The 16,514-nt window shown below is 33.9% G+C and overlaps 2 protein-coding genes across 4 annotated transcripts; both read left to right on the top strand.

Annotated features, from left to right (window-relative positions):
* Positions 1-200: 200 nt before the first annotated feature.
* On the top strand, positions 201-4,812 carry LOC140979769 (lipid phosphate phosphatase 2-like). Of its 2 annotated transcripts, XM_073445327.1 has the most exons (9): positions 201-297; positions 403-484; positions 1,598-1,822; positions 2,005-2,092; positions 2,216-2,325; positions 2,484-2,574; positions 3,147-3,335; positions 3,431-3,493; positions 4,485-4,812. In XM_073445327.1, the coding sequence occupies exons 2-9, from the start codon at positions 425-427 to the stop codon at positions 4,664-4,666; spliced, it is 1,008 nt and encodes a 335-aa protein (XP_073301428.1). In that variant the 5' UTR covers positions 201-297; positions 403-424; the 3' UTR covers positions 4,667-4,812. The 2 variants fall into 2 exon arrangements, with proteins under 2 accessions (XP_073301428.1, XP_073301427.1); XM_073445326.1 differs by having other exon boundaries at positions 234-484.
* Positions 4,813-5,914: 1,102 nt separating this feature from the next.
* LOC140979801 (amino-acid permease BAT1 homolog) lies at positions 5,915-15,647 on the top strand. Of its 2 annotated transcripts, none has more exons than XM_073445376.1 (8): positions 5,915-6,175; positions 6,259-6,519; positions 13,136-13,154; positions 13,235-13,454; positions 13,533-13,714; positions 14,318-14,607; positions 14,681-14,810; positions 15,216-15,647. In XM_073445376.1, the coding sequence occupies exons 1-8, from the start codon at positions 6,042-6,044 to the stop codon at positions 15,561-15,563; spliced, it is 1,584 nt and encodes a 527-aa protein (XP_073301477.1). In that variant the 5' UTR covers positions 5,915-6,041; the 3' UTR covers positions 15,564-15,647. The 2 variants fall into 2 exon arrangements, with proteins under 2 accessions (XP_073301477.1, XP_073301476.1); XM_073445375.1 differs by lacking the exons at positions 5,915-6,175; positions 6,259-6,519 and adding exons at positions 8,572-9,158; positions 9,290-9,550.
* The last annotated feature ends 867 nt before the right edge of the window (positions 15,648-16,514 follow it).

Here is a 16,514-nt window from a genome sequence, read left to right as displayed (position 1 = left end):
TCTAACGTATCAATTTTTTTATGTCAAAATATTATTTTTAATTGTATATATAAATCGGGCATGTAAGAACATCTCACATGTTGCGTACTATTTAATGTAAAAATATTATGAAATTGTCTTATCGAAAATTTTATGAGAGGAAACTCTAACACAACTTATACCATAAAAAAATATTATTTTTTAAATATGAACCGAGTTTCCTCATATTTGCCTTTTTCCTGGTCTCCATTCATTATAATTTGTAAGAGAAAAGGGTGGGTGCATTTTTTTATCTGGGCCATAATCTTCGTGCTTCTTGTATTTATTCATCATTTTAATTCATTGTTTTCTGACTAAATTCGACCCTTTTTCGTTCTTGGGCTGTTTTTTGCTTTGAATTTGAGAACCAGTGATTGGGTGCAGGTTTGTTTGGCTTTGTCTGCAAATGGGTTGGAGAGATGCGATCTCTTTATGTCCGCAGCCGAATTTCAGGAACATGTTTCAGGTTTTTGGTTTTTTCCCCCTTCCGCGGTGCCTCTTCTTATTGATTCGATTTAGAATATTTTCGCAATAGAAGTTGTTGAGATTTAAGAGCCTTGGATAAAATAATGAACTTTCTTAAGTTGTGGGGTATCTGTAAATTATAATTTAAAGTAGCTTGGGTTATTGACTTGTTAATCTGTGCTGCAATTTGCCTCATTTGGCTTGTTTCCCTTCCGTATTAAATTATAATTTAGCTTTTAGGTATCATCATCATCTCGGTAGAGTACCCATATCTTTGGATTGCATGGAGAAGAATTTGGTACCTTCTGGAAAAAAGTACAACTCCTCCGTCATTTGATTAGTTATAAAGTTTCCATTTCAAATTACAAATTGTGTTACTTTTTGAGCAGGTTTTAGGCTTTCCCACCAGTGCACTTTTAGATCTTCCATTCCATAATGGTGTATAACGAGGTCACGGTTTATATTTCATGCATAAAGAAGGATAATATGTTTAAGTTGAATTATTTTTAAATTTTTAACAAGGATTACTTTTCATTCATCCACAAGGTATCTTTGTAGAAACTTTGATTTGGAATGTACGTGCTGGTACATTTTTCAGTTTTAGCAAATTGGGTACTTGATTTTCATACATGATAGATTTGCCAAGAAATCTGGTTTATTTTCATCAGTTTGATGTTTTGTTCATGAATAATGAATTAGGATTTCTTAATTAAGCAATACGATTGAAAAATTGTATTGCTTGAGTATGATGGCAAAGCTTCAAAAACTTTTGTCTTAGTATCGTCTTCCATAAACGTTATATACCAAATGCAGTTTCCAATTGGCAAACCTTCAAAGCGTATAGCTGTAAAATATTGATATATTCTAACTTATATGACAAGATAAATCTCCATTCTAAAGAAAAAGGCGTACGGAGCTAATATGTCACGACTTTTTAGGCTTGCCTGTTGTCAGTATCATAAAAGTTTAAAGGTGACACACACACACAACTTTTAGCTGCTAAATACTTGATATTCAGTTATTGTTTTTTCCCTCTGCACACGAGCTTAAGTGGATCTATCGTATTGCAAAAGTTTCAACATAAACTTCATACAGTTTGAATTCAAACTAACAGGCAAGAACTGACGACTTAGAGTTTGGATTCCGACACACCATCAAGTCTCACGGGGCAGAGCTTACAAGGAACCACAAGCATGACTGGCTTATATTGATACTGCTTGTAGGCATAGAGGTCATTCTGAACATAATTCACCCTTTTTACCGTTTTGTTGGACAAGGCATGATGGAAGATCTTAAGTATCCTATGAAAGACAACACAGTACCCGTTTGGGCAGTTCCTGTGAGAATCTTTTTTCTAGATATAATACACTTTGTTCTCACTGAAATTAATGTGTTTTTACTTTTTTAGTGATATTTTCTTAATTTTTTCTCGAAGTTTCTGATCATTGTATCTCTAGTAGCATAAATAATTGCTTTCATAGATGTATTTACAAATATCATTTTTCTTTATTTTGTGATTAGCTGTACGCCGTGTTGCTTCCAATTGTCATTTTCGTTCTCTACTATCTTCGGAGAAGGGACGTCTATGATTTGCACCATAGTATATTAGGTATCTTAAAGTTTCTCCTGTATTCTTTAATCTTTAGTGAATCATAATGCAAAGGGTTTATGTTTTGTTTATGCACACAAAGAGCAAGATTAGCTGACAATGAAATTAAATGTCGAACTTCAGGACTCTTGTTTGCTGTACTGATAACTGGTGTCCTCACTGATGCGATAAAAGACGCGGTTGGCCGACCACGGCCTGATTTTTTTTGGCGCTGTTTTCCTGATGGGCAGGATGTATGTCTTTTTTATTTCTGATCATGGAGTTATTTAAATTAATCATTCTAAGTGATTTGTTTTTTTGGTGGATTATACATGTCAAGGAATTTTAAATTTCTTTGCTATGAACTTATTTTTTTTAATCTAACCATATAAGTACATGTTTCACGTTTCAGAAATACGATCGTTGGGGTGATGTGGTATGCCATGGTAAAGACAGTGATATAAAAGAGGGGCACAAGAGTTTTCCAAGTGGGCATACTTCATGTAAGCTGCCTTTTGCTTTGTGATGGTACTTATCTGCAGGATTTATGCAACTGGAAAAGTAGCTTCCTTTCTTTTTATTACAAATCAAAGAACGTATTAAATAGCCAGATTTTGTACCATCAAATTATGATATTTTTATTGCGCGCTTGTTCTTATTTTAATATAAGTCCCTATCAGATTTAACTCCTATAAAGAGACACTGATGATTGTATTCCGAACTAAGAAAAATTAGTAAAAGTTTTAGCCATCTGGAGATTGTGCCGCTGGTAGGACGCTTTAATGTCTAAATCATGTAAATCCTGTATTGAAAATTAAACACCTCTTTTATCCCCATGTGTGGCAACCTCTTCTTTCTCAATTGATGACCTGTTTTATTTGATGTCGTATTGGTATGTTTAGTCTTTGCATTTGTAAGCCTTGGAGAGTTTGCTTGCGATTCATTGAATTATTTTTACCGAAGTCTTATCATATGGTGAAATCGTTCTACAATATACAAATATGCCGTCCTGGTTTTCTTTATCTTAGATGATTATGGTTGACCAGTAATTCATAGAGTTTGGGATATTTTGCAGGGTCATTTGCAGGTCTGGGTTTTCTATCGTTATACTTGGCCGGAAAAATCAAATGCTTTGATCGAAAGGGGCATGTGGCAAAACTGTGTATCGTTTTTCTTCCTCTTCTTGCCGCAGCTCTTGTTGGTGTTTCCCGTGTTGATGATTACTGGCATCACTGGCAAGATGTGTTTGCTGGGGGTCTTCTAGGTACTTTCTATTCTACATAAACGAAGTTAATCACTTTAAGTACACTTGGTAATGACTCATTATTTCGTTCAATTTGTGTATATGAGTTGTTTCAGGTCTTGTAGTCGCTACATTTTGCTACCTGCAATTTTTCCCAGCTCCTTACCACATGACAGAAGGTAAGTAAGACACACATATCATTGGTATTAATTGTTTGGATGTCATAAATTGATATTTCCGTGTTGTGTATTAGGTGGATTTATGATTGAAATGGTGAAACTTAGAAGTATATATTTTATGGTTGGTTTCTTTATGGTTGAGATAAAAAGAGCCATCATGTGAAACTCCAAATCACTATTTTATCCTTAATGTGTTAGAATTTTATAATGCTAAATAATTTGGGGATTCATATACTCGACATTGTGAAATTATATGTTAAGTGCAGGTGCGAACAAGCCCTATTGAGCTTAATACTAGTCATTATATTCATATCCGAGTTCGAGACGGAATTTTTTTGGTCGGCTTGAAGCTCAAAAAATATACTATTTTGGGCTCTAGGGCTCTAACTTGGTTAGACTTAAAGTTCGGATTCAATCTTTCTTTGTTTGAGTTGAGCTTTAACTATTAACGTTCCTGAGTGGCTCATGAACTAAATTATGACTAAATAATTTCGGCTCAAATTTGGTTTGAAAAAAATACTGTACATGTTCAAGCTTCCTTGGCTTGAGTTAAATAATTTCAAATATGAATTTAATAATATTCGAGTTTGCCCGAAAACGCCATGACGTGGTTTGATTTATTTTCTCCATCAATCTTAATTCTGGTTGAGCTTTATGATTCAAGCTTATGAAATCAACACATACAGAAAGGTCTAAAATTGATTTGAAATCACAGTTTACATTTTGTTATATTCAATGGCGCCCAGAGATGTGTTCCCTTATTTAAAGAGTCTCGAAAAAGCGCAGGAGACCATTCTTTCTAGATACTTAATGCTAATGTTATCTATGCATAAATATTTGGAAAGGGCACCCCATGGATTTTGCTCTGGCAGTGTTGTGTAGATGGTAATGCTCGAATATCAAATTTGATTATGTCAGAGTAATGATATAAGAAAGCTCGGTGAAAAAGTATCCAGGTAAATGTTCTCTTCTGATTTTCTTTGTATGACAGGATGGGGGACTCACGCTTATTTCCGAGCATTGGAGCTATCTCGTGCCAACTCTCAGCCGGTTGTTTCTGGGAACGGGGTTGGCATGCAAGGAATGAACCAACAGCCATCTGTGATGGTCAGAGGTGTCGAGGATCCGCGTTTAGACTCCACGGTTGAAGCTATGGAGCATGGACGAAGTTAACAAGATCATAAATGTTTTTTTTACAAGAATATTTGTTGTTTGGGGTACGTACGTGAGTGAGCCTAGTGTATAGTTTTCTGTACTACATACATTTGAATCTAATTAATGGGTTTTTTTTAATGTGTTTCTTTTTATTTAGCGTAGACGATATTAATTTTTTTAAGTAAAATAATTTTTTTAAAAATATAAATTTTGTAATAAAATTTAAAAATTTAAAAATGGGTTTTATAATAAATTTTTATATTATGTATACGATATAAAAATTCAAAATGTAGATAAAAGGTTTGGTTCGTTTTTGGATTAAAACTCGTGTGTTGGAATAAGTCAGTTGGCGAAAAATTGGATTGATTTGGTTTTGGATGAAACCTCGAACCGAACCGAACCAAGTATTACGAAATCGAATGTATTAACTCAATAAAATCATTAATTTTGTAGTTTTTAAATTTTTTTTTTTAGTTGAGAGAGGGAATTATTTCATTTGGATCTCGAATTTAAGATTGTAATGTCGCATAAGTAAATATATCATAATTTTTTTGTAGTCACAATATAATCGCATGGAGAATTATACATATATATGATTCAAAACTTCTATGAGACTGTCTCACAGGTCAATTTTGTGAGAAATATATCATATATCATATGATCCATAAAAATAAATCCATGAAATTGTTTCAGATGAGACCTATAATAATAATAAAAACATTTTGGCACATCGTTGACTACTAAGTACTAACTTTTTATTGTATTATGAATTAATAATGGAGTAGTAGTAAGATTATAAGAGTATGGCCAATAATTTTAACGATAAAGGCAAATAAATTATTAGAAGCGATTTTACAGAGCAATAATCTTGCAATAAAGAAAGATACGAACAAAAATAATTAAAGAAACAAATAATTGAGATATTATATACATTCAAAAATTACCCGTGATATAGAAAATTCAATTCAAACATAAAAAACTTTGGTGAAATTGTCTTACGGATAAAATTTATGAGATGGATTTTAAACTCGATTCGATCCATGAAAATTATTTTTTTTATACGTATGAAATTATTTTATTGTAAAAATATCATTTTTTTGTTTGTTAGGTTATAAATAATATTTTTTGATACGTGGTATTTAGAATAAAATATTATTTTTATATTAAAAATATTATTTTTTTTAACAGAGATATTAATAAGTTGACTATATGACGTGTAAAAATCTAATATACTCAAGTTATAATAAATAATTGTGTTCATCCCAGTTGTACATCAGAATCACAAATTCTCAACCATATTAAATTAGGAAAACACAGCAACCCCTTTCATCTCCGATACTTTGCATTAAACAACCGAACGTTGATTGTTTGGTGGTTCAAATAATTGTCTATTATGATCATGGAAACTCCGGCGGTGGCGGTGGAGGTTGCCACGGCTCCGTATCATTATCATCCGCTGCCGGGTTCCGACGACTGCCGGCGACTGAACCAGCTGGGTTACAAGCAAGAACTCAGCCGCACCCTCTCGTAAGCACTAGATTCAATATCACCATTTCCATCTGTGCCCAGAAACAAAGACCTTAATTTTCTTTGACTTGTTGTTGGAACAGGGCAGTGGCAAACTTTTCTGTGACTTTCTCGATAATATCAGTTGTCACTGGGATAACAACATTATACAACCAGGGACTATCTTTTGGTGGTCCCGTGACAATGGTATACGGGTGGCCGATCGTGGGCTTGTTCACCTTCATCGTAGGCCTATCCTTGGCTGAGATCTGCTCTGCCTACCCAACTTCTGGCGGCCTCTATTTTTGGAGCGCGAAGCTTTGCGGAACTAAATGGGGCCCATTCGCATCTTGGATTACTGGCTGGTAATTAAGTTTCTTCTTCTTCATCTTCTTTTTTTGAGTCAATTGTGTGCTTGACGATTGTGTGTTTTTTTTTAGAATTATTATTGATGCTTCTGTTTGAATAGGTTATTTGTAATTCTGTGCATACTATTCACTTCTTGTTCACATATAATTTGTTTTTCGTGTGTGATATCTTTTGTTTCATGTAATATTTGTGTAGAATATTTTTGTGTGTCGAATAATAGTTGTGTAAGATATTGGAAGACTACATTAAAATTGAGAATTTTGGAGACGGGTTTCACTTAATTTTCACAGTTGATTAGAATTATATTTAGGGAAACTATGATGTTGGTCATATATATTTGTTTATTTGTAATTTTGATTCTCCTATTGACCAAATTCATTCTTAGTCTCGTTTCTTTTGATTTTTAGAAATTTTAGTTGTTTTTAATAAAGAAATATTGATATGACACTATATTAATCAACGTGATGTCGGAACCACATATATGCACGCATATGTGTCACGTCCATACCAAGACTAAAATTGTTGAAATATCAAAGTTAGCGGACGTAGAAGACCAAATTATATTGGCAGTTTTGTTGATATTTGATAATTTTGTATTATTATTTTTAAAATTTGCGTGCTTTATAAAAGAATACCGTGACAATATTGATGGTCCTTTACCAACTATCGTATAATATAAAAGATTTGACCATATAATATAAAAGATTTATATTGACTATGATATTCTGCCTTCTCCAAACACCTGGCCTGTAAATATCAATTAACCAATAAATTGTAGTGTCTCAATATCGAGGGANAAAAGTAACTCTAGATCAAGTGTGACCAATTTTATAAATTTAATTTAAAGATTATCAAATAATATTCCATTAATCATAATTACGTGATAGCTGGCTACTAGGTACTTTATTGATCTACTTATCATATACAATGTATTTAACATCAAATATCGAGCACTACTTCATTTTCATACATGTAATATTTATACTTTATTATCGATAAAATGATTATCTTATCATAGTAGTTTTGACACTCTCTTTCATATGGAGGTTTGAGTTATACTATTTGGTACCGTTTGGTTCAAGTACTTTTAAGTACTAATATAAATAGTTATATCATAGCACAACAAATTGTAAATTGGAAAAATATGTGCGGTGTCAGAAAGGCCTAACGTCAATGATTCATGGTCCATCTGACACTAATATCCTAAATTTGAAATGATATCTCTTATTCGAAACTGAGTTCAAGACTCAATCATACAAAAATCCCTGGACTAAAAGTTGATCCAAAAGGAAAACTTTAACAAAGATATTAATTAGTACGAATGCAACCATTTATCTCTGGTCAAGGAAATAATCATTAAATGAGCAAATTAACTCTAAAACCTAATTTTGTTTCAAAAGAAAAACTTTAAAACCTAATTTATAGGCTATGAATTATGATAATAATAACAATAAACTTAACTATAAAATCTACCTGAATTTAATAGATTACATGTTAAGTGACGAATCACACAAAAATAACTTTGGTATGCAAAATATAGGTAAAGATTTGTGTGAGACGGTCTCACGGGTCGTATTTTGTGAGACAAATATCTTATTTGTGTTATCTATGAAAAAATATTATTTTTTATACTAAAAGTATTACTTTTTATTGTGAATATTGATTGGATTTTGACCCGTCTTACATATAAAGATTCTTGAGACCGTCTCACAATAGACCTACTCCAAAATATATATGTTATATCACATATACAAAAAATAACCTTGCTTATTCATAGTACATAACACAAAAAAATATGTGAAAAGGAAATCTCACCCACTCAATTTTGAATACTTCAAGACTAACGACTTTTGTATGATTGACTTTGCAATTTTAGACTCATATTGATACGGACAACATTAATAAATAAAAATAAATATCATTCAACTACAAAATTTAAATTTCGTCAGATATTATAGTATATATTAATTGTGAAAGTATACTAAATTAGAATAAAAAAACAATATTTGTCATGTCTCAACAACGTAGTTCACATGATACAAATATCTTAAATTTATATAGTGATAAAAAATTAAAATAAAATAACATGCGTGTACGTTCACGCATCCCAACTTCAAGGATATTTAACGGCCATGCAAGAGCCGACCACTGAAAGTCCCATTCAAACAGAGTTCCCTTTCCTCGCTCTTCCGCTCGCCTCCCTAGCTTGACATAGCTTGCTTTCTAACCTCAGAACACACATACACACACGCAAAATAATAACTTTCTTGCAAGATTGCCACCTAATCACCGATATGGACTATACCATTTGACTTGATCTTGAGAAGGAAAGTAATCTTTGGAATATTCATTCGTAGAAAATAGGGAGAGAGATTTGGATTCGAGTGTGATTCAGTTCATTTGTTGTAAGAGCATCGCATCGGTATCCATCTCTCTCTCTCTCTCTCTCAGGAAGGGTACGTAGAAAACACTCGGGGAAGGAGAAAATGGGGTGGGAGTGGGAGCGGGGAGGAAAGAATGATGACCAGCCTATTATTCCATCACATGTTCCACCACAACCCCATGATTATGCTGATTCAGGCCATGCACGTTTACACGAGCTTGGATACAAACAAGAACTCAAGCGTGACCTCTCGTAAATTTTTCCTTGTTTCCAATCCGACACAAGAAATTATTTCTTCTTGTTTATGATTTTCTTGATTTCTTCGTCCACTAATTTTATTTTTTTTAATGGATTTTTTGTGGGTTTTGTCTTGGGAAGTGCAGAGTGTTGTCGAACTTTGCCTTTTCATTTTCCATAATCTCAGTGCTCACTGGTGTGACAACACTGTATAATACGGGCTTGAATTTTGGTGGGCCGGTTTCAATTGTTTATGGATGGCTGATTGTGGGTGGTTTCACCATGAGTGTTGGTTTATCCATGGCCGAAATTTGTTCTTCTTATCCTACTTCTGGGGGCCTCTATTATTGGAGTGCAATGCTTGCCGGCCCTGGTTGGGCACCTTTTGCCTCATGGATCACTGGATGGTAATTTAACTTTTGTTCCGTTTTTAGGTATCAACTGGTATCCAACTTTAATCGAATCATTTTTGTTCATGTGTCATTTTTCTCACATTACTGCAATAATTATGGGTTCTTGTGGTTTGAGGTGGTTGACTTGTAGTTGCTGCAGGTAAAAAATATGCCCGTTTTTACTTTATTGGATGTCTTATCATATGACTGTGTTATATGTCTCACCTAGATTAGATTAAATACTTGACAATTGACTATACGAATTTGGAGAATCCTCTTCCATTGAGCTAGTTTTTGGATCGAGTTAGGTTTAAGTCTCAATCTTAAGATGATATGAGAGTACATGCCTATCGTTAACGCAGCGGAAATTTAAAATTTTTCTTGGGCGTCGTGTGTTTTAAAACATTCATAGGGCGTCTAGAATTATACCTTTGTGTTCTTAACGCTTGGACTCCAAATCATTCCGGTTTTTATACGGAGATAGTCCTTCTTGTAAATCCCTACGAACGGCTCTCCTCTCCTCTTTGATCATCTAATCAGGTCCATGATTGAAGACTTTGTTCCTTGCTTGGATTGCACTAGAAATCGCAAACAATTTCTTCGTTGAGACTGGGACGTCCGAATTTCCTAAATCCGAAATCGGTGTAGCGACGACATGACGCGTCACAAGGAAGAAACTTGCGGCCAAATTTTTTTTTCACATTTTCAAAGTGGCCAAACATTTTTTCTACCAACTCCATCAAGCGGACGAGTGATTCTTTGTTAGAATCTTAATTGATTCTTAATCAATTATTAAGGAAACTAATGAAGTCAATAATTCAAAAATTACATGGCTTGATTTGCTTCCAATTCAAGCTTAGCCGTGAGTTGTCTTTTTCAATTCGGGGAAGGAATTGTGTGAATTTTTAGGGAAAAAATTCTCTCTTGAATTATGTCCTCTTATGGTATATTTATAGAGTGAGACTCATAATCTAATTAGAATTTCCTCTCCACAAGGACTCTATATTTTCATTATAATTAAATTATCATATTATTAATAGAGTGGGTCTCACATGAGACCGTCTCATGGATCTTAATCTGTGAAACGGGTCAACCCTACCCATATTCACGATAAAAAGTAATACTCTTAGCATAAAAAGTAATACTTTTTCATGGATGACCCAAATAAGAGATCCGTCTCACAAATACGATCCGTGAGACCGTCTCACGCAAGTTTTTGCCTTATTAATATATAACAAATTTATCAACTTTTGATAATACATGATATATTAATATCATATATATATATACATATATTTTATATCACCATATAAAATGTATATATATATATATTTATTATTTAAATTAAATAACCATTATTTAATTTATATAATTAACTCATACGTTAATTTAATTCTAGACTCATCTAGAATACGTATGGGAATTTGTAAATGTTAGTAGTCACTACTACTAGTACAATCATTTAATCAGTAAATTCTCAATTCACTAAATAAAAGATTCCGAACTCATTATAATCTCTATCGACGAACCGAGAGCGCCGATGTACTAAGGATATAAATCTTGTTCATATAATGAAAAATGAAAATTTCGAAGATCAAAATTTTCACTTACCATATTGGGCGCCTACCATTTTTAGTAAACTCTTTTACAAAACAGGCAGTTCCACTCTTCTTCCTTATTGAGCAGTCATGCTAATTTTCATTTCTTCCATCCTATGAAATCAGCTTATAAACTCCTTTATAAGCTTCTTGTTTAATCTCCATCAAACTATAGTCGTCAAATTCCAACTCCTTGAAATTTGACTATATCAACGGGAACTCAGAATCCGATGCTTGTGTGACCCTAAATGGTTCAGAGATACAGCTAGCCGTGGGTTCACATCACCATGGGATTCAGAATAATATTTATTCTTATTCGGGTTTACCCTACTTAACCCCATTCTTTTCATCAACTTCTTGATTAAGAATGTCATAACTCATTTCTGATTGCACCCATCGGATCATGGTAAGAGCGTCTAGTGGCATCGCCCCATGATCCCCTAGGTATCACTGATAGTGCCTGCAAGAATCTTTAGTCATGGTTAGCGTACAGTACGGTTCTTTCAACACATATATCTCGATCGAATCTGCAACCATTGGTATATCGAGAGCTGCATATGAATTCGATAACGATGCGATTTATATTTGATACTAATAATGGCATAGTATGTGCAAGTAGGAAAACACCTTTCCCTAAAGCACATTTCTTGCTCTGGCCAGAGACTCCTTGCACTATTAACTCATCAGATCACATAGGATATCTTCACCCGTAGGCGAACGATGAATCCCCGACTACAATGTATTTGCTCCTATGTATTTCGAATCTACACCCAACCTCACCACCTGATGACCCTCAATGGAGTCGGTAAACGGATCAAAGTGCATGCTAGTACGTATAGCCTCTACGGTGTCCCGGGTCAAAGGACTAATGGTGTACAACCATAACTGCGGACTATTCCACTCGATAAGCGAGAACCACTTGGACAGTTCGAGGGAGGGTTGTTCAATGTATCATCACATGATCATCCATCTGTGTGAATGAACATCTACATGCTCTTGTCAATGAAACATAGCGTTTACACCGCAAATGCTAGTCTCAAGCTCGAGCGATCTTTATCCTTGTTTTAGGCGGCTGAATCGACTAGGAACCTGTTTAGAATTTACGGTACACTTCCTAATGAGTTCCATGATCATACGTTGTGACGCAGACCTCATGATACCCATTGTATATTCAAGGACTTTATCTATGCAGCTTGCATGGGTATACAAATAAAGTGTAATGCTATAATCGAATGAAATCGTAAAATATTATTAAAATAAAGATTGTTTTACATTAGAATCAATAAAAAACCCGAGCTACAAGTTGGCTTGCTGGGCACCTACTCTAACACGTTATGCGTTGGACTATCTTATGGGCCACCCAATAATATCTTGTAAATTTCACGCTCCAGTTGTTCATTCATGACGCGAGGGGATGTGTTATACGTCCCACATCGATTGGATTAAATCCTTGTGAATTATATATATGGTCTTGAACAATATTCACCCCTTGGACATAGGCAAATTGCCAAACCACGTAAATTTCTCGTGTCTCATTTTTTCATTATTTGCTTACATGCATAAATTTTCTATAAGATGCATCACATCAAAGTTCAACAGTTGTGTTAGCTTGGATTTTGTTATTATTAATTTCATCATTTAACTCGCATCAACCACATCTTCGAGATTGTTCTTTGCAGCATTATATTATTGCTGGGATCATTAGCTTGATTGAACTTTTTTTTCTTTGAAACTAATTGATTGAACTTCTTATTTGTATATCCTAGGTAGTTGTTTGCACTGAGGATGATAGATCATTGTCCATTTTAATTTTAATTAATAAATATTTAGGCATATAATAAGATTTAAGTATATGTATTGCAAAGAAAGTTTAGCTGTCTACATTGAGCTTTAATTATGATACTTAAGACTTATAGTTGAGTTTCTCATGTTGCTCATGTTTAAGGGAAATTTATACTTCATATTTGGTATAATCCTGAATGAATTTTTCATTATTTTGCAGGTTCAATATTGTTGGACAGGTAATCTTAAGCACTTTCATTTTACATCTCAAAGTTCCTTGATAGTTTGTTAATCATTCCTAATATTTTTTCTTTTGCAGTGGGCTGTTACAACAAGTGTAGATTATTCACTAGCCCAGTTGATTCAGGTAATAATTCTCCTCAGCACAGGTGGAAAGAACAGAGGAGGATACGAGGCTTCTAAATATGTAGTCATCTTAATCCATGGTGTAATTCTGTTCTTACATGCTATCTTAAACAGTCTTCCTATCTCTTGGTTATCCTTCTTTGGACAGCTTGCAGCTGCATGGAACGTGTTAGGTAATGAAAATCGTGAAAAACTTAATATTGATATTTAGTAAGTAATTTACAGGTATCTGTATTCTTTCGTACTTTCAGGTGTTTTTGTTCTTATGATCCTCATTCCCTTGGTTGCAACTGAGAAAGCCAGTGCCAAGTTTGTCTTTACTCATTTCAACGCAGATAATGGGGAAGGAATCAACAGTAAACTGTACATATTTGTTCTTGGACTTCTCATGAGTCAATATACGCTAACGGGATATGATGCATCTGCACATATGGTGAGTTTCATTGCTAGCTTATTCGAAATACTGATAATATGTCTCCACTAAAACCATTTTGAGTTGTGGTTATCTAGATACTTGACTTCTTGTCATGGACACATGATTGTCTCACATCTCTAATAGCTTAAAAATTTGATGAAGTTGTCATTCTTTAAATTCAATGATGTATCAGAACCAGGCTTTGGGGAGGCAATGGTTCGAGTTTTAAGGTGCACAGGAAAAAAAGTTTCATGTGCAAAGCTCCATAAAAAAATGATATCCTTCACGTGTGGGGGAGTAACCAATGATTAAAAAGTTTTACGTATCTCATTTCAATACTTGGATTACTCGATCTTGAAATGTATCTGAAATTAGTCACTTAAATTGGGCTGTTTTGTCTTGACGGAACAAATGTTTGTGGTGACATGCAGCTTGAATAGGTATCACACATTTTGATGTAGATTTTTCATTGTTAGATATGGTAAAAAAAATTCAGAAGATGTTTCTTTGTGAGGCATTATCATTTTTTTTCTTTTTTTTTCAAATTGCTCTGCTGCTATCTCCGTGTTCCAGAAAAATGTTTTGCTTATTGAACCATTTTGTTATGATTTCGGTATCCAGACCGAGGAGACCAAGAATGCTGATGAGAATGGGCCGAAGGGAATTATTAGTTCAATTGGAATATCCATACTCGTTGGTTGGGGCTACATACTCGGAATCACTTTTGCAGTAACCAAAATCCCAAATCTTTTGAGCTCGGAAAATGCTGCCGGTGGTTATGCCATTGCTGAAATATTTTACCAAGCTTTCAAGAGTAGATATGGGAGTGGTATTGGTGGAATTATTTGCCTTGTTATAGTAGCCGTTGCCATTTTTTTCTGTGGCATGAGTTCAATTACAAGCAACTCCAGGTAAAAATACTCTTTTCTTGAATTCAGAAGTAGTGATTTTGTTAAACAAACGTAATCTGGATTGATTTTGCAGGATGGCTTATGCATTCTCGAGAGACGGTGCTATGCCGTTGTCAAAGCTTTGGCATCAAGTAAACAAGCAAGAAGTACCCGTATATTCAGTTTGGTTATCAGCTATTATAGCGTTTTGCATGGCATTGACGGTATGATTGACCTTTTTTTTCTCTAAGAATTTCTCATTAAGATACGCGTGGACATACTTTTAGTGCACCTTAATGTACAAGAAATACAGACGTAAGGATTGTTGGTCTGACTCTCTTGGCCGAATATAACAATAAAATACTCATTAAAGCCCACATAAATGGGAAAAATGTTATAGAATCTTTTTCAACACCCCTCTTGCAAGTTGCAACTAGTTGTGTGTTCTCTCCAGTTGCAGGGCCTGGAATGGATGGGGGTGCAAAATACAATTTATGACAAATGACGAATGCTATAGGAAAAATATTCATGTTTATTAGAAAATGCGATAGGATGGAGGAGGTGACTGTTCTACTAGGCCCTGGTTAACCCTTGTGGCACACCATAAGATTTTTTGTTTATGTTTGCAGTCACTTGGAAGCATAGTAGCATTTCAAGCCATGGTCTCAATAGCCACAATTGGACTCTACATAGCCTATGCGTTGCCAATATTTTTTAGAGTGACTTTGGCTCGAAAATCATTTGTTCGCGGACCTTTCAATTTGGGAAGATATGGGAACATTGTTGGTTGGATTGCAATCTTGTGGGTGGCAACAATATCTGTTCTCTTCTCATTGCCGGTCGCCTACCCTATTACCACGGAAACTCTCAACTATACTCCTGTAGCAGTTGGAGGTCTATTTATTCTTACAGTTTCTTATTGGATTATCAGTGCTAGGCACTGGTTTAAAGGTCCTGTTACAAACATAAGTAGCTGAAGTAGCTCAGTTATATGTTGAATTCTCTTGGCATTGAACTTATGAATAATTGTAAGTTTTATATTCTATATTGCTTTTCTTTGATTGCAAAGAACGATTTTATTACTTGCGCAAGCTTTGCCCCGAGTATAATATAAGACTACACGAAAGACATGCTAAGTATATAAACTTTGTAGATGGTTACAGAGAAACCCATTGTTAAGATCATTTCACCTCAAAAGTTAGTTCGAATAACAGATTATCCAAATTCATATATAAAAATCTCAAATACATAATATAGCCAATATGATAACATAACACATTCATCTCACGCCCAGTAATGAACAACTGGAACGTGAAATTTACAAGATATTAGTGGGTGGCTCATAAGGGCAATATAATATATGATGATGGGTTTGAACTCTGATATCAAGTTAAAGATTATGGATTTGAGTCTTAAGATAACTTGAACTCAACCGTAAAAGCTATATTCGAATTTTATACTAAATTTTGGAATTGCTAGATTTTATCCTATGAAAATAGGGTATTTTATTTAACTCAACTACAAATAAAGAGTGAAGAAGAAGCCTAGTTTAAGACCGAACTGAATACTTTTTTTTATATATAATTCTGGTCCTATTACAACAATTTTTAAGTGTATTAGTGTAATTTTATAATATCAACAAATATTCCTTATTTTAGAAGAAAAGTACTTTGCAAATATTTTTAAACATATTTAAGTATAACTTAATGTTTTAACTGTATTTTAATATAAAGAATATTACGGTGTCCAGTATAAATAGTCCATGAAATAAGTAGCGAGTAAGAACATCACAAGTTTTATTATTACTAGCGTGTGATACATCTTGAGTGCATATAATATATTAATATTAATATTTGTCATTTAAGTATAATATTAATTTAAATATAATTTATAATGTTTACATGATAGTTAAATATATTGACTTAGTT

Source organism: Primulina huaijiensis, chromosome 6 (genome assembly GCF_012295235.1).
Source record: "Primulina huaijiensis isolate GDHJ02 chromosome 6, ASM1229523v2, whole genome shotgun sequence".
NCBI classification, from domain to species: Eukaryota; Viridiplantae; Streptophyta; class Magnoliopsida; order Lamiales; family Gesneriaceae; genus Primulina; species Primulina huaijiensis.
The sequence above is the reverse complement of the archived record's forward strand: the minus strand, read 5'-3'. Positions and strand labels throughout refer to the sequence as shown.

Coding starts and splice junctions, on each gene's coding strand:
- LOC140979769 (XM_073445327.1), top strand. CDS start 425: ATGGGTTGGAGAGATGCGATCTCTTTATGTCCGCAGCCGAATTTCAGG. Junction 2,093..2,215: donor TTTGCACCATAGTATATTAG/GTATCTTAAAGT, acceptor GTCGAACTTCAG/GACTCTTGTTTGCTGTACTG. Junction 2,575..3,146: donor TCCAAGTGGGCATACTTCAT/GTAAGCTGCCTT, acceptor GATATTTTGCAG/GGTCATTTGCAGGTCTGGGT.
- LOC140979801 (XM_073445375.1), top strand. CDS start 9,010: ATGGGGTGGGAGTGGGAGCGGGGAGGAAAGAATGATGACCAGCCTATT. Junction 13,715..14,317: donor ATGATGCATCTGCACATATG/GTGAGTTTCATT, acceptor TTCGGTATCCAG/ACCGAGGAGACCAAGAATGC. Junction 14,811..15,215: donor CGTTTTGCATGGCATTGACG/GTATGATTGACC, acceptor TTATGTTTGCAG/TCACTTGGAAGCATAGTAGC.